Below are 23,319 nucleotides of genomic sequence, written 5' to 3' on the forward strand. Positions count from 1 at the left end.
AATAATCTATTGGCCTTTTTAGTTGTAACTTTAAATCTTCTAGTGCATAGCTTATTACAACTTAATTCAATTTATTATTATAAGTATTTCAAATTAATTCAATTGCAGGGTATCAATGTGATTGTATTAGGGTTGTATCAGCTGTTTCTAAACTTTTGAAGTCTTTTAAAAAATTAAACTTTAATTAATTGTTATAATTTATAATTTGTTTGTATTATGAATTAAATTAACATAAAGAATTTATAATTTGTGTATTTATATTATGAATTAAATTAGCATAAAGAACATTTGGTAAAAATTTCAACTGACTTGAATTTTTTTTAAAAGTCGAAAATAAACTAGGTATGGAGAAGTGAACACAGTAAAAAAACTATATATTTACTGTGTTCACTTCTCCATACCTAAGGAGCCTCACGAAAGTCATGAAAGTTATTCATTTTTTTACTTGGCTCAAATGAAGTCTAATTTGATTGACAATTATAAAAAAAATCTTATTATAGTATATTATATAAATGAAACTAAAAACTATTAGGAAGCTAAAATTTATACGACCAAAAAAAATCATTGTTATGAAAGTATTTTTATAATCAATAAAAAACTTTAAAAAATTAAATAACATAAAATCTATGATCATACTCATCTCATTGGGATCCATACAAATTTTTTTCACCAGATTTCATGTAGCACAACTTTGTTTTTTCACATGCATTGTCTAAGATTTTTTTCACGTACATTGTCTAAGTTGTTTTGTTTTCACATATATTGTCCAAGTTATTTTATTTTTATCATAATTTTTATTATTATTATAATAATTGTACATGTAACAGTTTTAGAAAATTTATTATTTCATTCTAGTGATTTATAGTTTATATATAGATTAGTTTCATTATAGTGATTTATAAACATATCATTTATATTGCTTTTACTGACATTTAGACATTTATTTATTATAGACATTATAATTTTTTTTTTGTTATATACCTCCCCAAGGCCAGGATGGCCACTACAGTTAAGAAGGCTACTTTTTTGTGGTTACAGCCCTCTCTCAACTCCTTAACTCCCAAACACGAATCTTGACAAACATGGCCACTGTGTGAAAAAAAAAGTTGAACACAGTACTACCAGGGATGTGGAGGAAATCAAACTCGGAACTTATCGCTTATGAAGCGAGCACTACACCACTACCACTACCACTACACCACTACCACTACCACTACACCACTACCACATTAAATTAACTATACTTTAATTTAATTTATTTACTGATATTATTAATGGGTCAAATCATTATATTTCAACCAATTTAAACAAAACTTTGTAAGGCACAATCTCTGATTTTCCTGATTTTTACATATTGTTATGTGCATCATGTAGATAGGTTAAATTTGAAATTTCAGACTTCCAAGTACAAGGGTTCGGAAATTATAGCCTTACAAACATGACAATGTGGCTCCCCTCGATTTACAAATGCTCAAAACAGACTACTTTAGAGCTGTATAACTTTTTTCTCACTTTCAACAAGTGACTCATTTTTTCTAGAACTATTTTCTGGATAGTTCTCTCTTTAAAAAAGTAGTTTTTATTAATTTGTGTTAAATTATAAAAAAATTATGACCTCCTCAACTTTGAAAAAAATCATAAAGTTGCTAAAATATGCCAAAATGAAAGTAACTGTAGCATTATTCTGTTCATCCACAAGTCTTTACAGATAGCTTTTCTGATTAGCTACTACTGTCTGCAATAAACGGGCAAAAAATAGGCAGCTTGTTGCAGTTTAGAACTTAAATATATCTAAAAGCAAAATGTCCACTCGCCTAAAAAGTCCAGTTTTCAGCCATTTTGAGATGCTTGTAAATTTTTCTAACACTTTGTTTTAATCTAAGATTAACAGCATATAAGACCATTAGAACTAACTATCTGAAAATGCAAACATTATAAACTTATCAAATCCACACCAAAAATGCCAGCATTTTTAAATTACCCTATTTTTCAATCATCAACGGTTGTATGTGTTACTAGAAACCGGTGCCCCTCTAATCTGTCAACTGGCCTATGTAAAGGGTGCAACTAATTATAAGTCATTTCTTAATAAAAGAAAAGGTATGGTTGGTTGTCCTTTCCTTGATCTGGTCTTTATAGTAGATAGGGGCACAAATAAAGGGGGCAGTAACTTTTTAGAGACCTTCATTATGGTTCAAATAAAGGTCTCTAAATTAATTTAGATATTTAGGTACTTAATGACCCCTCCCCCGTTACTCACTAAGGGGAGGGGAGGGGTGGCACCAATCAAAGGGGGAAGAAGAGCAACCAACTTACAAAGATATAAGCATTCATTTTCTAGTATGAAACATACATAATTCATTTTCTAATGAATATACAGTTAAGGCCATTAGATCTTTATTGCATTTTTTCATGCTTTTACCATAGGATTTAAATTTTCATAGTAACTATCAAAAATGTGTGCGAGATTTTCCAGCATATATACAATGTAATGGTCTGAAAAGGGAATTAACAAAAGTTAATTAAATCACTAAAAGTAAGTTGAATTTGATTGGTGCCTCCCCTCCCCCTCCCCTTAGTGAGTAGGGGGGGGGAGGGGTCCAGACCACATAAACACCACTGATTACCTATAATAAAATAAAATTTAAAGAAATAATGGTTTCATTTCGAAATTTATTTAGATATTTAGGTATTAAGTACCTAAATATCTAAATTAATTTAGATATTTAGGTACTTAATACCTAAATATCTAAACCAATTTAAAGTTTTGTTTAAATTGGTTAAAATATAATGATTTGACCCTAATATATATTTACAAAAATATTATTAACATTTTTGTAAATATATACATACATTTATATACTTTAAGTTTTAAAGTTTTAATTTTTAAGTGTTGACATTCAATTTCTAGTGCCTTTCAGATTTTAGTACTTTTTTATATTTAAAAAAATATATTCAGACCTTGGTTGTAAGATCTGTTGTCAGAATATAATGATAGTAAAAAGTTTAAATTAAAAACTTACTAAATCCTCTCTACTTGGCTTGAATTTAGTTAAATCTTGAACAGAGTCCTAAAAATAAACATTGCTATAACTTTAAATATAATACACTCAGTAAACATTGTTATACCTTTAAATATATAGACTCCATACATTTATATACTTTAAGTTTTAAAGTTTTAATTTTTAAGTGTTGACATTCAATTTCTAGTGCCTTTCAGATTTTAGTACTTTTTTATTAGATAGCACTTTTAAAATTCTTACTTGAAACAGTTTATTATTATTATTTTAAACTTATAAAAGTACTATACAAATCTAATGTGAAGAAAATAAATTCAAAAATCTAAACATTTGTTAAAAAACAAGTTACACTAATAAAATCTAAAAACTAAAAATAAAACTTTTTAGATTTGGTGTGAACAAAAATATATTTGAATTGCTGATTGTTGGTTAAAACAAAATACTATGAATGTATTTTGTAAAGTAGTTTTTTAAGGTAAGTCTAATAAAAGTTTAATTACATTTCATTTGTCAAAAGTTTTCAGTGATGTCATAGAATGAAAAGCTTCATAAACTGAAATGTAACACAAATATTTTATAACCATCACCATTATGATAGGGGTTGTGTGTAAATTAAATTGTTTAAAGAAACCTCTATATATGGTAAACACACACATTTATTAATCAAACCAGATATTTTTACAATAAAATCTAGAGAAGAATCATAAGCCTAGAATTAAGTTCAGAAATGAAAAGGAGATGAAGAGAAGGAGATAGTTAAGAAACAAAACAGCTATGAATGTTTTTGTTTTTTTAATATCTTGATAAATAATTAATTTTGTAAATTTTAATTAATTCAAAATTTATTTTATGTTTCTTTATGAAATAAACACAACTTTCCACTTGGCAGATCCCTTTAACAAGCATACTTTATGTGCATTTAAAAAAATTAAAATTTGGATAAATTAAACAAAGTATGCTTATTAGGAATGGAGGTGTATCTGCTGTGTCTACAGCCTTATTAGTTTATGTAAGTATTTGCATATATATGATATATGTTATTGAATTTATATTATATATACACCAACTTTTGTAGTAGCAATAGTAGTAGTAGTAGTAGTAGTAGTAGTAGTAGTAGTAGTAGTAGTAGTAGTAGTAGTAGTAGTATAGTAGTAGCCGTAGTAGTAGTAGTAGTAGTAGTAGTAGTAGTAGTAGTAGTAGTAGTAGTAGTAGTAGTAGTAGTAGTAACATATAAAAAAAAATTTAAAAATTTACATACATCCCATGGTTTTACTCCCTTTTTTATCTTGGATGTTTTCTTGTGTTTTCTCAAGGTTTCGGATTTGCTTCTGACTGGATAACGTGTTGCAAAAGACATTTTCATATAGTCATTATTCTCCTTTTTTTTACTTAAATTTTTATTGATAATAATAAAAATTTCATTATTTTGCGCAACCACACTAATGACAAGTATTAAAATAAGAAATGGACTTTTTTTTTTACAATAGAAATTTCAGGTAAGGAGTTGTTTAGTATTTTTTTTTAAAAAAAAAAAAAAGGTAAAAAGTAAAAAATTTGAATATTTTTATTCTAGTAAAGTATACAAAAATCAAACTTAAAACTGAGCATAAAAATTGAAAATGTGAAAAATTTTTGAACATCAATGAGAAAATATTCTGTACAATTACAAATAAAAAAACAAGATATGAGGAAATAAATAATTATATTTATAAACAATATAAGTTATAATCTTATAAATTTTATAAATAGAAAAACTTGAACTAATTCTATATAAATAAGCAGAACTACAATGTGCAAAATAACAAAAACAAAAAAAAATCAAAATTATACAAAAAAAAAAAGTAAATGTAACTTAAATCTATCCCAAATTATAATTTTAATGCACAAACAAATAAAACAAAAACTTGAAAAGTAAATGTAATTTAAACCTATCCCACTGAGTCCACGAATAAAACAAAAACTTAAAAAGTATACATTAAAAAGTTGTAAAAAATATATATATACAATCAAAGTTATGAACTTTAAATCAACAAAAAAAAATGTAAATGTAAGTAAATTTCTATTAAAAATGATTAAACTAATTAAAAATGAAAATTCTTTTGTCTAAAGATCATATGCCTAAAGATCATACATCAAATGATACTTAAAAAACTTAAGAGAAAAATCTTCAATAAATAGAGCATTTTTACAAATTACAGTATCACAATTTAAAAAATTCATTTACAAAAAATTTGAATTGAATATAAAATAAATAGAATTCTATTTGAAATGTGAAAAAAAGGAAAAAATATTGATTAAAAACAAAGAAACAACTCCAATTAGCGCATTAAAGATATTTGCAAAAAAACTTCACCTCAAACATAATATAGCTTTGTAACAAACTGCTAGGATATTTCAAAAGAATTTTACCCCAAAAATATTCAAAATACATTAACTCTTTTTTTCGCTACTCACTGCAATACCTCCATACTTAAGTGTAAAGGTGGTATTATTCCAATGTATTTCCCTATCAAATAAAGCATTATAAAAAATTCTATATGTATAAAGTTCTCGAAGCAACCAAGCATAAGAGCGTTGAAAAAACGGTGGTAGTCTTGAGTATTTCTATAATTATAAAACGCAAATAGTGTAAATTAAAAAGTTAAAAGTATATGAAAAAAATAAATAACTCATATATTGCATATATTATGCAATAAAGCTTAATCAAGTTTTTCATGAGAAAATGCTAGTTATTTTCATATTAAAATTTAAATATTAGAAAAATAATATCTGAAATTTAATTTTTTTTCATTTTTATTTATGATTGAATTGTAAAATCATAAATATAATCATAAATAACAGATGCCAGAAGAAAAATTAAAAAATTAACATTCACAAAAATAATTGAAAGTTAGATGATTCATTTTATGTATAACATATAAGTTTAATCAGGTTGTTTAATTATATCTTTTTTTAACATCTAATAACTAAATATTTTAATTATTTACTTAAATAAATTTAACTATACAAAATAATATTTTATTTGCTAAAATTTTTCAAATACTAAAATGCAATATTTCAAATTTTAATTTGAGAACAAAAATTAGTATCAAGAGAGCAATAGTTAGCTCATTTAAAACCAGCAGATTCTAGGCTGAGCAAAAGTTAGCTTATTTAAAACCAGCAGATTTTAGGCTGACCAATAGTTAGCTCATTTAAAACCAGCAGATTTTAGGCTGAGCAAAAGTTAGCTCATTTAAAACCAGCAGATTCTAGGCTGAGCAAAAGTTAGCTTATTTAAAACCAGCAGATTTTAGGCTGAGCAAAAGTTAGCTCATTTAAAACCAGCAGATTTTAGGCTGAGCAAAAGTTAGCTCATTTAAAACCAGCAGATTTTAGGCTGAGCAAAAGTTAGCTCATTTAAAACCAGCAGATTCTAGGCTGAGCAATAGTTAGCTCAAATATCAAACCAATCTTTTAAATCAAGTTTTCTAATTAAAATGTAAGCAGAAAACTTGTCAAAAGAATATTATCAAAAAAAGTATAAGGTCTTACATTACATTATAACAAGATCACCCATCTTATCAATCACGGATTGACAATAAAAATGAAAATGGTACAAAAAAGGTTTGGATTAGGCAGTAGATGTATAAAAAAAGAGTGATTCAAGACAATAAGTAAAATTTTCAAGTTGTAAGCCGCAAAGAAAGCACATTAAAAGATTACAAGATTTACATTAAAAGATTTGCAACTGAGAAGAATTGCAAACACTATTTGCAAAGCAAGACAAGTTAGTAGAGGCTTAATATGAATATGTGTTTGTTTTTCCTAAAATGATCTTGGTATGTGTGAATTGTATAATAGCTCAATCAATATACTTACAAAAACACATTAAAATCAAAATTAATTCCATTAAAATGGCTATTGTAAGGCAGAACTCAATAATACATCTTCCACCTAGACCTTAAGCCATATCAAAAATATTTGGTCATGGATCAATGCTCAACCAGTAAACTATTAAATTCAATCAACTGAGCATTTGAAACAAATTTTGAAAGGGTATTGGTTAAAAGTTCCCATGAGATGTGCATGAAACTGGTCAAATAAATGCAGAGAGTAATTTTTTTACAGAACTTTTTTAATTAAAAAAACAACGAAAAAGATTGATTAAAATTAATGCCTTGATTAAACTTTTATGCATAACTGTATATTATATAAAATATATAAATACATATAATAAGTATTATATATAAAAACCAAATAATAAGAGTTTTAAAAAATAATACCAAGCTAATATTTATTGAAACTTTATAAAATAAAAAATGTAAAACTATTATGTAATATTTACAACAATAATTTTAAAACAAAAACAAAAAAATAATAACAGCTTTGTTGTAACCTTTTTTTATATTTTCAAAGAAGTGGGGTTGAGCAAGGTTGAGTGAGACTTGAAAGCATCACATATACTTTTTTAACATTATAAACATTCTTATCATTTTTTAATTGGAATTCTAATAATTTTTGAACACAAAGTTAAAAAGTATTGAATCATTTATAACAATTGTAATAAGAAAAAACTTTAAATAAAATTGATAATGAAATAAGAATAAGTTTTTCAACAAAATTTTAAATAATTTATCTACTCTAAATATCTTTTATTAAATACTTGATCAATATTCACTGGATTTCTTTTTTTTTTGGTCTATGGGTTATATCAAAGCTTCATGAAAATTATAGTATGGGTTATATCAAAGCTTCGTGAAAATTATAGTAAAATTTACTTTTTCAATTATCAGCAGCAAAAGCTGGTCCAATAAAAACCAAGCTGTTACATGTGAAACAAATGCAACAAAAAATGATGCAACATCAAGAAACCATAGTGACATAGAAGCTAAAAATCCCAATAAAAAGCATTCTATGAAAGGTTCAAAAAAACTTGAAGCCAGCATGGTTAAACGAAGTTTTTGCCACCTAAAAGTAATATTCAACATAGTAAACTCATATATATTTACTAAAATAATATTACAATGTATTTATTAATTGAATAGAGTTATGCAACAACGAAAAACAATTATCGAAAATAAATATGCAATAACGAATTAGTACTAATACATAGTTACATTGTGGGCTAATACATTGTTGCATAGTACCATCCAATTATAAATGAAGATGTAAGTAAAAGTGTTAAATAAAGTGCTACCTTGTCATTCTGTTAATAAATTTTTCTACAGTAACACCAGTGGTACTTTGGATAGCAGGTTCTGTACTCAAAAGAATCTTTATTTGTCTGTAAAAAATGCATATACTTAGATACATGCAAACATAAATAAAGATAATGACATTTATTTTACTCAATTTACAAAAAAAAAAAAGTTAATGGTTAATAAATAATGGAACTTGAGAACCAACTACTTAATGGACATATATACACAGATAATTTTAAATGTATTCTACAAAATACAGTGCTCGGATAATTTTAAATAATTTTACAAAATACAGTGCTTTCTACTTGTTTATTATTGATCTGTTCTTAAAAGAACAGATCAATAATAAATAAGTAGAAAATCACTTAAAATTTTTTATTTTACACTGTTAAATAAAAACAACTTTTAATGGAACTCTGAGTTTCATGCCTGTTGGCAATTCATCTATCATTATGTATAATTCATAACAACAAAATGTTTAAAAAAATTAAAATTACAGTAAAACAAGTTCTAACTAACAAAACAAAACAAAAAGACGTTAAAGTTTTTAGTCCTCGTTGTTGAATAAAAAAAGCAAAAATTTAATTTGCACTTGAAAATTTTTACATTTCTTTTTTAAGCAAACCACTGTATGGTAATATTTGAAACTTTTTGCGGGGACAAAGATGACAAACTTTTGATACTTGATTGTAATGTCTTGATCGCGCTATTACTTTCTATATAATCAGAGGTTTTATATTTTTTGATTTTAATCTCCATATTCCTTTAGACAGTGCAGTGCCATTTTTATATTTAGGTACATTGAAAGATTTAAGATGGTTAGAATATCTGTGATTTCATCTATAACTGTAGCTAACCTTAGTTTCAATTAAAAACTTTATGTATCTTGTGTCTTACTGGAAAGTGTCAATTAAACAATTTCCAAAAGTTTCAACATTTTTAAAATGATCATTTTAAAAATATTTAAGATTAATTTATTTATAGTTACACAACCCACCTATCTAATTCGAATTGCACATCCTACTTATAGTAGGGACTGCACATTCCACCTCTAATGAGAATTATCATGCTCCTCACATCATTAAAGTCAATAAAAGTGCTTGTATTGATGCTTGTATCTTAAAAATAGAAATTTTAATGCTCTAACTAAATATTTTAAATATTTAAAATATTTAGTTAGATCTAATCATAGTCATAATATACATAGTCTGGCCAGTTGAAGAGCGTTTTTGTTTATCTTATTGTTAGCGTTTTTGTTTATCTTATTGTTAGCGTTTTTTTAGAACCCAGTCTACTAACTAGTGCACACTGTTTGTAAACAAAGACTCGTTAAGAATAATATTTACAAAAAGATTGTTGATTTATCCTTGGTATTTGCAAATGCCTGGTGCTAATTGTTCCATTTTGTTCCTAATTGTTCCAAATATATTGTTTATTTGCGAAAAACATTACGAGGCTAACATGTTAATTGTCAATCCAATTAAAATTACTCTCAAGCCTGGTTCACTACCTACATTAAATCTTCCAGTTAAAAGCTTTTCATCACATTGCTCTTCTTCATGTTTGGTTATTCCCAAAGCACGAGGATCAGCTTTTTCTATATCCCTAAAGAGATCAGCTTTTCCTTCTATATCAGATGAAGCATTTAATAGTAAGTCATATAAGTCTTTTAAGGAATTGGTTAAACGTATTAGTTTTCAAAAACTTGACTGGGATATAAATGCTGGTGAAACTTTTTTAAAATTGAGTAAGATGGATGACATTCACACTGTTCCGAAGTACGAAATTTACATTGATGATAGTCTCTCATTTACTATTCGTATATTTTTATGGCTTCTACCAGATAATCATGAAATATAGTTGCATTTAAAAAGATCAATGTTTAATACAACTATTTCTAACCTTTATTCAATTTTGTTATCATATATGGTATGCCCTGGTATTACAAATAAATCAGTTAGTTCTTATGGATATCTTATTTATGTTATACCTAAAAAGTTTGAATTATTTAATAGTTAGTCTTTACCTTTAAATCAAGCAGAACATATCCGATCTCTTTCATGCAAAGTTATTATTACTAAGGATGAAATTTGTAAGGCATGCCAATGTCTTCAGTCTCAAGAAAAAATATCTTTTCAAAAAAATATTGATAAATTACTTATTCCAGCTAAACCTAGAGCTCCAATTTCTAAAACTGCACCAGAACGTGTTAAATTAACCCTACAAAATTATCGTTTAGAAAATAAATTGCTAAAAGAGAACATAAAAGAAATGCAAAAGGAATTAAGTAAATCCTCTCATCTTGTAAGTGATGACCTACACAAAGACTTGGTTTTAATCATATCAAAAACTTATAGGACAGTCACTCCATTTATGAAGCTATTTTGGGATGAGCAGCAAAAATACTTAAATGCTTCAAAACATGGAATTCGTTATCACCCAATGATTATTCGCTATTGCTTAGGTCTTGTTGCAAAGTCTCCTGCAGCTTATGAGGAAATTCATTTTAATGAAAAAACAGATTCTTGGACAAGATTTACCAAAGAGAAATTACCACGCCGAAATTGGAACAAAAAATAAATTCATCAAAAGAAGGAAATTAAAAACGGCTATTTTCATAGCCACAAACCTTATAAAAGCATTATTTGTATAAAATATTTGTGTGTGTGTGGGTGTGTTTATATATATATATATATATATATATATATATATATATATATACATATATATATATATATATATATATATATATATATATATATATATATATATATACAAGAAAGGTCTTGAATACTATTTTTTAGTATTCAAGACATTGCATAATAAGTGGTAATTGGGGCACCAAAAGGTACATTGTTAACCTTTAAAATTCTCTAAGAGGCTGAAAAGTGACTATTAAGTTGAAGTTGTGTTACAAAGAAAGAAGAGGCTAAAATAAAATTCTTAACATTATTTATTTCAAAATTATTTTAATAAAATAGTAAAAATAAATAACTATTAAACTAGTTTTAATTGTATAACATTTGATACTTAAAATAAAAACTTACTTAATTTCATTTGGTTTTCACTTTATTAATCATTGCATTTCTCCATCATGCTGCAATATAGTTCTAATGCAAGAATATGTTTTTAATGACATTTGTGGCTATGAAAATAACCTTTTTTAATGTCTAATTTTTATCTAAACTATTCAGTGGAGTTCAAAGTTCCTCTCTTAATTTCTTTTAATGATTTTGATCTTTTAATCTTAGACTTGATTTTATGCAAGTTTACAAGGTCCTTTGAATAGGAAAATGAGCGAACACGAATATAAAGAGTTAAAAGATGGTCTAGAAGATTGAGAGACATTTCTTTAGATACTTTAGTAGAAGAAACATTGCAAATTTTTGAGAAGTGAGATAAAACCCCAACATCTTGAAGTAACTCTGCAGTCATTTTGCTGCAGTCAATAGTTTTAGTTAAAATTTTTGTTGATTTTCTGAATGCTATTTCTGCTATTTTAAATAGCGACAAAGCATCAGAAGATATAGACCAAAGACCGCCTCGATTTTTTAAGCTAGTAAATTTTTTATGAGTATCATGATTATACTCATCAAAATAATTAGAATCATTTTCTACAATTTTTCCAGCCAACAGAATTGAGAGTGTTTCTTGACAAATTCTGGTTTGCCAACTTTTTGAATAACGTATCCTTTGATAAAAAGTACTAAATACATACCCACCCAAATGTTCAATTAAACTTTTTTCTTTATCTGTAAAATTAATTTCATCATCAATAACTAAAACTGAGGTGGCATTATAAGACTTAGTCAAGCCAAAAGCCAAAATGTGATTTGCAAGGTCATATCCTACAAGAGTTGAAGTTTTATCTGTAAGATTTTTCATAAAACCTTTCTGACCAGCAACTTTGTAAAATTGTGGATAAAAACTTCCGCATCACCATTAAAATTTTCAATAACTTCCTTTATTAGATCAAATGAATGCTTTGCATCATCTTTAGAGAAACTGTACCTTGAAAGCTCATCTCTGATATATGGAGGGTAGCAAAGATCGTTTTGCACAAATTTAATGCTTTTTTTAATGAAAGTTAAGAACTCGTCTGCAGTACACGCACGCCTAATATCTGTTGTTGCATTTGTTTGCAGTGTTGAAGAGTCAATCTTAGAGTGATGTGTTGTTATGTGGCGTTTGAGTCCTTAGTCTGATTTGCATTTTTTCACACACTGCTGGCCATTAAAGTTGTTTGAAACGCTTCCATTCTCAATTTCTGTAAGAAAAGCATCGACGTCATTAAGAAACATACTTTTTTTCAAAAAAACGTCTGATTCTAGATCTAATATAAGAGAATCAATGGACTGTTCCTCTCCAAAGTTTGCCATTTTTTAGATTTTTGTGCACTTATTAGTAGTCTGGGCACGATAAATAAACTATTTTCAACATCAATTCAAATTTTAATTTTTTATTCTTAAAAAACAAAAGAATCTTGCGAAAACGGCCCAACTGGCCAGACTATATGTTATTATGACTATGATCTAATTAAAAAAAATTTTTAAAAGATCTTATTTTTTAATTTTTTTAAAAGATTTAATGGTTAAGAAGTAAAAAAAACTGAAGGTGAAAAGAAATAGATGGTTATAATGCAGAAAGATGAAATTTAGAAATACTTGATTTCTTGCAAAGTTAAACTTGGTTAATCATGAAATGATATTGGTAAAATTAAAGACGCAATCAATTTCAATCTAAATTATAGGATTGGTCAAAGATATTTCTAAAATTAAAAAAAAAGTGGTGTCTCAAAGGGCTCTGTTAAATGGAAATAATAATGATCAATATAAATTCAGCATAAATGGTAGACCATTAGTTACAATATAATTAAAGAGACTTTGATATTTTAATTTTGGATAATACTGAATTGACTAATAAAAATACTAAGCTATTTATATAATTACATAATTAACAAAGCATGACATAACAAATCAAATAAGAAACTAGGACAAATAAAATATATTTCAAATATATAGATAAATTTAGATAAAAAAGTAGATAAAAATATTAAACACTTATTCATTAGACCTCACTTAAACTGGTTAGACCTTACTTAAACTGGTTTGACCTCATATAGAGTATGCCGCAACAGTCTGAAGTCCATAAAAATGAGGCTACTAGCTACAAGATGTTACAATATATTTGTGTTCTTAATAATTTAATAATTTTCTAAATATTTGACTATATTAATTTTGGTTTGGTTTTTTTCCCAAGTATATAAAGAGTGAAGGTAGAAAGAAAGGAAAGTTTATTGAAAATCTTTTTTTGTGATTATAGTATTGATTTCTTTAAACCATCTTCATTCTGAGTATGTCTAATTTAATGTTTACATATATTTTAAGGACTGCATTTCCTATTTATGAAGTAAGGATTAACTTATTTATGAAGCAAAGATTAATTTATTTATGAAGCAAGGATTAATTTATTTATGAAGCAAGGATTAATTTATTTAGGAAGCAAGGATTAATTCATTTATGAAGCAAGGATTAATTCATTTATGAAGCAAGGATTAATTTATTTATGCAACTTCATTCCATAATTTCTGCAATTTGTGTTAAAAATACTTTTTATTCAAACAAAAATTTTTTCAAACGCCGTTGATGTGAGTGATAAAATGTGGAAAGTTTGAAAAAGAATATTTTTGTTTTCAAACTTTCCACATTTTATCACTCACATCAACGGCGTTTGTAAAGTTTACCATAAAGTTGTACTTTCTAATCTATGTTCTATCTATTATGTACTATCTAATATGTTTTAAAACAGTTTCCCCTCCCTATAAAATGTAACAATTATTATACCTTTATTTAAACCTTATAGCTAGACAATACAACATGTTTTTATTAGTTTTTGATGACAATAAAAGAAATTTTAAATATGATAAATTATTAATTAGTTTTTGAAAAAAATAAATAGCAAGTCTTAATAAAATTTTAAACATTAACACAAATTAATACCTGCTGCTAAATGACATTCCAATAAAAAAGTCTTCAGCTATGTACTTTGAAAATGGTCTCAACCCACCTAAAAATTAAAATACATATTAGTCAACCTTAAAATTATTATGACATGTCAACATATCTAATTAGAAAAGGAAAAAATTTATAAGCATAACATTCTATATTATATGTGAAACAACTTCATACCAACATCATCCAGAAATTTTTTCTTAATAATGTTAGACATGCCATTTACACATGGAATACCTAAAGCGTAAAATGCCAAATACCAACGAGCATGCTGTGTCCCAAAATGAATCTAAAAGCAATATTAAAACATTACAAATGTATAGCAATCATGTTGATAATTTTAGGTTATACAAATAAAAAATCTTGTCACTGCCAACATCATTGTAACTTTTTATAATTTCATTCATAAGACAATAAATTTGTTGTATAGTTGTTTATATGTATATTATAATTAATATATAGAAAAATTAGAAAAATATTTCAAGACATGTTTTTAAGTTATGTTCAAGTTATGGTAAAAATTTTTGAAATATGTTACCTTATAAATAAGATTATGTTTATTTATTAAAACACATAGTTTTAATAAATAAACATGAGAATCAGAAAACAGTTCTGATCCAGTCTTTTTAAGTTTTTGCATTAAAAAAAAAAATTCTATGTAACTGCACTACCCTTTTTTCTTACTTTGTTTATTGTATCCACAGCCCACAAAATAATGGGCAGTCAACAATCAACAACTGCCAAAAAATTGTTGTTTTGATCTCTCAAAATGAATTATTGGTCAAGGTTGATCAGTTATAAAATTAAAGCTTTAAAAAAAATGTTGTTTGTACTAACAACTGCAATGTGTTTTGAAATTACCTAATATTCATAACATTTTAAATATAAATAATATAACATTTAAATATTCATAACATTACTAAATATTCATAACATTTAAAACATTACTAAGTATTCATAACATTTAAAATATTTTAAAGCAAAATGTTTTGAAGTAGTGTCTAAAATATGTTTATGGTTTATGATGTTTTAGTTTTTTTAGGTCGAACAATGCAAAATGATTTTTTTTCACTTCATAGACACGTATTATTTATAAGGTAAGCTATATTTTCATTTTTTACAAATCTTATGTTTCACTTCACAATAAAATGTTATAAAAACCTCCTTTTTTGAATAAAAAACCCATTTTTAATCAGCGCATGTGATCTATTTTAAATTTAGATTATATCAAACTGTTAATTGAAGCATTAGTTATTTACCATACTTTTTTGCTGGTTTTCTTAAAAAAAAAAAAAGCGATGATTTGATTTAAAAATGTCAAGTAATATTTTTAAAGCATAAATTATTTTTTTTATTTAAAACTGTTATGAATCAAAAATTAAAACATTGAAAAGTTATTTTTGATTGACTATTAAAATAAAAACAGTTGACCGTCAACTCAATGTGTTAGCCGGTCAAATTGACAGCCTATCTTCAATTTTTTATTTTGTGTGCTGCTCCATCATACAGAAAAAACATCTGTCTCTTCTATATGACATAAACTTACACATAAAGAAAATCAAAATTTCTTATGTAATTTTCTCTATCTACACAAATCACTTCATATCAAAATTAAAAAAAAGTTCATATACTACAAATTTAGTATTATTAAAATTCAATAAAGGAACTTAATTTAATATCTGGTGATAAGCTTTGTATAAAACGCCGTAAATTATTGCATTTAGAAAACAACAAAGAAGTTTACAAAAGTGATGCGTGTGAACATAAAGATAATGATTTTAATGAAACTCACATTTCAAAAAAAAACTTCAAGCATTTAACTACGAATAAAGAAAAATGAGTGAGAACTGCAATCTGCAACAAATATTGGAATCTGCAACAAAAATTACGACCTGCAACAAATATTCTAATCTGCAACAAATATTGTGGCCTGCAACCAAAGATAAAATAACAACTGTTTTTAAGAGTTTCTACAAGATTTAATAAATGAAAAAAAAACAGTTGCAAAAATAAACCAAACTTAAACTCGCTAATGAAATTTATCAAAAAAACCAAATTAAACTTTGATACACACAACTATTTAGTTCTCTAAAAAAAAAAAACTGTTAAAACAAAAGTGCAAGCTATTTGAAACAAATGCATAGCATAATGCCAGGACTGTCAAAAAAAGAAGGAAAAACTATTGTTTATTTATATTTATTGTATATTTATTAAAGTAAAAAATCAAGTTTATGACTTTATCTACCAATTAGATAAATACTCTAGTATGTATCCAGGGAATGGTATGTTGTAATTTAAGTTGATGGTAAAAAACAACATTTTCAAAAAAACTCTTATTAGCCAATAAGAGTTTTTTATGAAAATATTTTTTTTTGCCATTAATTCATGATGAATCATCAACTTAATTTAAGACATCAAAAAAAGTTTTAAAAGTTGATGTTAAAATTTTCTAAGATTTGTGAAGTCAGACTAAAGTGGTGTATTCTTGTTAAAGGTGCTATAAATATTTGTGTGCGTATATGTATGTATGTATATATATATATATATATATATATATATATATATATATATATATATATATATATATATATATATATATATATATAGACACACACACACATATATATAAATATATATATATATATATATATATATATATATATATATATATATATATACATATAAATACATATATTGCTTTTAACGGATTTATGTGTTAATTTAACAGATAAGTATTAATTATTTTTAATGGATTTGTGCTACTTTCAATGTTCTGATTTCGCAACTTCTTTAAGAGTACCAAAACTTTTTTTTTTTGAAATCAGTCTAATAAAGTCTGATAAATTAGTCGAAAAAAGTTTATTATTAAAAACAGAGTTGATCCTAGATTTATTATTAAAAACAGTGTTGATCCTAGGTTTATTATTAAAAACAGTCTTGATCCTAGGTTTATTATTAAAAACAGTCTTGATCCTAGGTTTATTATTAAAAACAGTGTTGATCCTAGGTTTTGGTTAGTTAAAAGTGAAGACAAAACTTTTTGAGTTTCCACTGAAAACATTTAGGAAATCATAATTTCTTACTAAATAGAATTTATTATCAGTAAATTTCTAAAAACTCATCATAAATAGAAACTAAAAAAATACATCTTGTCACTTCTTAAATTGCGAATTTTGATTAAATGAAATCATTCATTATCTAAAATTCAAATTTATAAATTAGGAAATGATTTTTTAGGTCTTAAGGTTGGCAATTATTTTATCTTTTACATTTTTAATATGTCATTAAAAAATTTAATATCAATATTTTACAAAAGTCTAGAGTTGCATATATGAAAGTAAAGGATTGTATACATAAAAGTAAGTCCAGATGATTTCTTTAATAAATTAAAGGTATCAAATTATTTTGCTTATCAATAGCAAAAAAATAAATATAAAATGAACCTTTTCAAAACAACTTCCAAAACTTTGATCATTATGGCCTACATATGGAAGCTAAAATAAATCCCAATATAAATGAATTAAAAAAACAAGGAACAAAAAAATTTAAGACAAATATTTTAAACCTAAAAATACATCATACCTGATGTACCAATCCAACATCTGGTTTTAAATGATAGCCTATTTCTAATAATGACTCCTTATGAACTTAAAAAAGAAACATTAAAATAAAGTTATTATATAATATAAAAAAAAACACAAAAACATAAGATTAAAAAATTAACTTATTATTCATTACCAAATGACATAAACTATTAAAATTAGAGTCATAGAGCCATCAAGAAAAAACATTTTAAAAGATCTCATATTCAAAAATTAATATTTAGTTACTAGTACATAGTGGGTCAAAGTCAAAATAAAAATTGTATTCAATGGTTTGATGGTAATAGTTCCATACTTATTAAAGTTTAATAAAATATTTGTTAGTCACTAGCTTTTATATTAAAGTTTATCAACCGGATGAAGTTGAAATTTTTTTTCAGATTTGTGGGTCTTATAATAGAAATTAATTAAAAACATGAGTTGATACACATAAATGTAAATCGTTTTTGAATTAAAATTATACGCACTATTATTTTTTCAGATATTGATAGATTTTTTATAAAACAACAAAATGCTGTAAATTTTTTGCTCGTAAGAAATTTTATTTAACTTTGAAGTTGCTGTATTTTTGTGTGTTTTTTGGGTGAGAATTGAAGGCCTGACAGACGTATTAACTCTCTACATCAAGGACATTCATCTAATGAATTACTATTTGTAGCAAAAGTTGTCCCTAAAAAAGAGAATAAACTTAATGAGGTCCATGCCGTAAAGAATATTTTTGGTAATATTAACAAAGTATCCCAACAACTATCTGGCAATATGACCAAATATAGATTTCAACTACATAGAAATATAGCTATGGAAAAAAACTATAAACTTTATCCTTCATACCACATTATAAAGGTAGAATAATTATCTTGTTATCCAAATGAAATAGAGATAAATTATTATTATGCTAAAATCTCAATCTAGAGTTTAATTGACCACACTGCACAAAGACTGTGCAGTGTGGTCAATTAAACTCTATATCAGTGTGTCAAGTACAGAATGAAGTCATTGAAACAGTTGCTGGTGATATATCCATTTTTTCTACTTTAAGACACAAGGCAGGATTTGGCTCTGCTGGACAAAGAGTCTATTAGCAAATAGTGTCTGAAATTATTATTTTAACTTAACAAAAGAAAAGCCATCATTTTTAACATGTGCAGTACCACTTGACTTGAGCATATTTGCTGGTGGAAAAAAGATAACCTTATTGTCAACTTTTCCGCTTTTAGTTTAAAAAAGAGTCTAAAGATATACTAATCACTGAAAAAACCCAACTAAAAGAAGAATTTAGCAACTTGAATAGCACAAAAATTGTATTAAATAATGGAAAAGAAGTGCAAGTAAAGCATATAATAACAATGATTGATAGAAAAGAACACACAGCTTTGTCTGAGGTCACTAACTCAAGTGTTGTTCTGTCTGTGGATGCTCACCAAATAATATGAACAACATTGATGCCAGCCTGGAAAGAAATTACCTGGCAAAAGGTTTGCAGTATGGCTTATCTACACTGCATTGCTGGATTAAACGCTTTGAGTGTCTTCTACACATAGGATATAAGTTGCCCATCAAAAGGTGGCAAGCAAGAACTACAGAATACAAAGCACAAGTTGCTGGAACAAAGTCTCAAATCCAAGAAGCTTTTCTTCAGCAGATAGGCCTTGTCTAATTGCAAGATTGCACATTATTTTGTCAAGCATGTCAAGTGGTCATGAAATCAATACTGAAAGGTTTACCATGATGTAAACCAATACTGAAATCAATTCTGAAAGGTTTTACCATGATGTAAACAGAAACAACAAAGTATTTTGTGAGGCTTTACCTATGGTACTACATGCCACAGAGCCTCTGCAAACTGCTGCTCCATAACCCACCCATCATTAATAGAATTTCACTACCAATTGGTATGATGAGTGAAGCACAGGAGGCAAGCAATAAATTTTTCAAGCGGTTTCGTGAACATCAAGCTTGAAATACTTCAAGATGTATGGCAAATGAGGATAGTTTAAAAAGACTTCTATGCTCATCTGATTCTATCATAGCATCATTAAGGCAAACTAGCAAATCTAAAAAAAAAGACTTTTCTGTTGAGGTTCTGGAGTTGAGGTTCTATAAATGCCAGAAGATAATATTGTAAGTTTATAAATCACATCATTTAAATAGATGCAGACATTGAAGGCTACCATGAGGTTGTAAATTGTGTATGAATTTTTTTTTTTTTTTTTTTTTAAATAATTCACCTCCCCAAAGCCGAGAAGGCCACTACAGATGAGGAGGCTACTTGTGGTTATCACCCTCTCTCAACTCTATAACTTCGAAACACGAACCTTGACGAACAAGGCCGCTGCGCGGAGAGACAAGTTGAGCGCGGTACTACCAGGGACGTGGTGGGAATCGAACTTGGAACCTCTCGCTTACGAAGCGAGCGCTCTACCACTACACCACTACCGCATTGAGTTGATGAGATATGAAACCGAATTGAGTTGATGAGATATGAAAGTATATTTTTTTTCATTAAATTGTGCCATCAAAAACAATATGGTGGTATTCTTAAATATGCATTATGTGAATTGTGTTTAAATTAAGTTGATAAGATATGGAAAAAATGCTTCCTTTAATTTTTTATTGAACTTTTTATTATTAATCAGAAATATTAAAATACAATTAAAAACTTTTTTTTAATCAGAAATATATTTAGAAGCTCCAAGTATGTTATTTAAATCTAATTTAATAATATTTATTAAAAATAATTTTGGCACAAAAATAGGCAATCTGACCCACTATGTAGTAGAATGAAAATATATATAAAAATATATACAGAATGAGTAAAATTAAAACTCAATACTTACCCATACTCAAATTCAATTCAAAGTGAAAAAAATAATAATATATATATAATGCAATAAATATATTAGAAATATTGTGATTATTATGATGATGATGACGATAATGATGATGCTGACGAAAATAATGATAATAATAATTCTGCTGATGATGATGATGCTGGTGATGATGATGAGAATGATGATGATAATGCTGATAATGATGATGAGGATGATGATTATGATGATGATAAAGATGATGATGATGATAGTGATGATGATGCAGTAAATATATTATAAATAATGATGACAATGAATAATTAATATATATTTTATAATTAAGAAAAATATCTTATATACTTGCATAATTACAAAATTACATACGTAAAATGTTGCTATCACAGATCCAAAAATATTCATATTTTATTGAGTCATAGCACTGAATCATGTTATTTATTTTAGGATTTACACCAATAGACTGAGCACCTAAATATATGTATGTATGTATATATATATACATACATATGTATGTATATATTAACAAAAAAAAAAAACTTTTAAGTTGTATCAAGTAAAAAGCATTGAATAAAAACTTTTGAAGATTACTTTCAACAAAAAAGACTTACCAACAAAAATGCGAGAGTCAACATTTGGGTGGTCATGCATCATTTCTTCAATTTTTGGTATTAGTTCATTTTTTTCTTCCTGAACGCATATAAGTACCTCAAACTAATAACAAAAAGAAACAATTATAGCATAAAAAATGTGAGAAGATTAAAAAAATCATTTCTTAAATGGGTGACGAATTTTATAATATAACGATTAGAATTCCACTTATGTATAAAACAAGATTCTTTTTTTTTTACTTTTCACACATAAAGCATGATTTGAGTATAAAAATATTGTTTTTAAAGAAAGGTTTTTTAGCATTAATCTTTAACTTTTATTATATTTTTGAAACCACGGCTGTAAACTACCAGCTATATTAATCAGAAGAATATTAAACAGAATCAGAAGAATATTAAACAGAATCAGAAGAATATTAAACAGAATCAGAAGAATATTAAACAGAATCAGAAGAATATTAAACAGAATCAGAATAATATTAAACAGAATCAGAAGAATATTAAACAGAATCAGAAGAATATTAAACAGAATCAGAAGAATATTAAACAGAATCAGAAGAATATTAAACAGAATCAGAAGAATATTAAACAGAATCAGAAGAATATTAAACAGAATCAGAAGAATATTAAGCAGAACCAGAAGAATATTAAACAGAATCAGAAGAATATTAAACAGAATCAGAAGAATATTAAACAGAATCAGAAGAATATTAAACAGAATCAGAAGAATATTAAACAGAATCAGAAGAATATTAAACAGAATCAGAAGAATATTAAGCAGAATCAGAAGAATATTAAACAGAATCAGAAGAGTATTAAACAGAATCAGAAGAATATTAAACAGAACTAGAAGAATATTAAACAGAATCAGAAGAATATTAAACAGAATCAGAAGAATATTAAGCAGAATCAGAAGAATATTAAACAGAATCAGAAAAATATTAAACAGAATCAGATGAATATTTGAAGAAACTTTCAAACATTTGAAATGAATAGAGGGCTAGAGGGCACAAAAAACAAGCTAAAATAATTTTAAATGTTGAAAAAAAATGTCTGTTTGAAAAGCTATATATCCAAAACAGCAAGATATACAGCCAACCAAATAGATATAGCCAAACAGGCTTCGTTATCTAGGCTTTTGTGGCATAACACATATAAAATGTAACTTTATTAATTACAACTAAATGTTTTTTTAAATAAACACTACATAAACTATATTAAAAGACAATTTAAATAGATACTAAATTATAAATATTCCAATAGATGAAAGTTTTAGCTTAACTTAAATGGCTTAAATGGGTAAAATGGCCATTTTGTATAAAAAAAAGCCTAAAGTTTAATGCTTCTTATAGCCTGATGTAATAAGAAATTATTAAGTGTTAAAAAAAATTGTATAATGCACTCAATAAAAAATTATTAAGTACATTATACAAGATCAACAATTAAAATATATTATTTTGAAAAAAAGATTGACAAAGAATTTTAAAAAATGTCTCCAGAAGAAGGACTTGCTTTTCTATTAAAGTATGGTTTTTGTTAAAATCAGTACACATAGATGAGATTGGAAAATAAATAATATTTATCTAGATTACAATGGTGGTATGGAATTGCAAAAAAAAAGTAGACCAAATAGTATGCACATCTCTGACAAGGAAGCAAATGTACCATTATAAAATTTTCTGATTACTGTTAACAAATAATAGTAAAATCTGAAGATTTTGTAATGGCATACTTGCCTCCTTTAAAAGAGGTTCTAATCGTATCTAAAATTGGCAATAAAAGAGAAGTCTCAATCAAGTTGATTTTAAAATAAGGATTTGATGGAGCTAGCAGTTTTTCCTAATTAAATCAAAATTTTATAAGCTATCATACAAATATTCTGATAATTTTTTTTTTGTAACAATTGTATCCTTACAACTTTAAATATGACTGGAATGCGTTTTGGGCAAATCCAACTACTAATTCTGTTACAATTGTACCCTTAATGTCTACCTTACCAAGTCACCCTTAAGACTTCAAACATGACTGGGATGTATTCTTAATTTCAAAAGCTCATCATTTTTAACA

General features: G+C 26.2%; 2 protein-coding genes across 4 annotated transcripts in view; both read right to left on the bottom strand.

Moving 5' to 3' along the window:
- The window catches only part of LOC100215680 (spindle and centriole-associated protein 1), a 38,322-nt gene extending 33,860 nt beyond the window's left edge, over positions 1-4,462 (bottom strand). For 2 of the 3 annotated variants that reach the window (XM_065817106.1, XM_065817107.1), the window contains exons 1-2: positions 4,279-4,462; positions 3,024-3,071 (exon numbers count right to left, since the gene is read on the bottom strand). In XM_065817106.1, coding sequence (XP_065673178.1) covers positions 3,024-3,071; positions 4,279-4,383 — 153 coding nt within the window. In that variant the 5' untranslated portion in view covers positions 4,384-4,462. The remainder of the gene's footprint in view (positions 1-3,023; positions 3,072-4,278) is intronic. The other variant, XR_010643427.1, reaches the window with a different exon arrangement.
- Positions 4,463-4,705: 243 nt separating this feature from the next.
- LOC101234883 (ceramide glucosyltransferase-B) overlaps positions 4,706-23,319 on the bottom strand; it is a 42,116-nt gene continuing 23,502 nt past the window's right edge. The window contains exons 4-12 of the mRNA XM_065817081.1: positions 21,253-21,355; positions 21,011-21,112; positions 17,797-17,861; positions 17,658-17,708; positions 14,392-14,503; positions 14,203-14,269; positions 8,200-8,286; positions 7,781-7,970; positions 4,706-5,624 (exon numbers count right to left, since the gene is read on the bottom strand). Of these exons, the coding sequence (XP_065673153.1) occupies positions 5,451-5,624; positions 7,781-7,970; positions 8,200-8,286; positions 14,203-14,269; positions 14,392-14,503; positions 17,658-17,708; positions 17,797-17,861; positions 21,011-21,112; positions 21,253-21,355 (951 nt within the window). The 3' untranslated portion in view covers positions 4,706-5,450. The remainder of the gene's footprint in view (positions 5,625-7,780; positions 7,971-8,199; positions 8,287-14,202; positions 14,270-14,391; positions 14,504-17,657; positions 17,709-17,796; positions 17,862-21,010; positions 21,113-21,252; positions 21,356-23,319) is intronic.

The sequence above is a fragment of the Hydra vulgaris genome, chromosome 14 (assembly GCF_038396675.1).
Source record: "Hydra vulgaris chromosome 14, alternate assembly HydraT2T_AEP".
NCBI classification, from domain to species: domain Eukaryota; kingdom Metazoa; phylum Cnidaria; class Hydrozoa; order Anthoathecata; family Hydridae; genus Hydra; species Hydra vulgaris.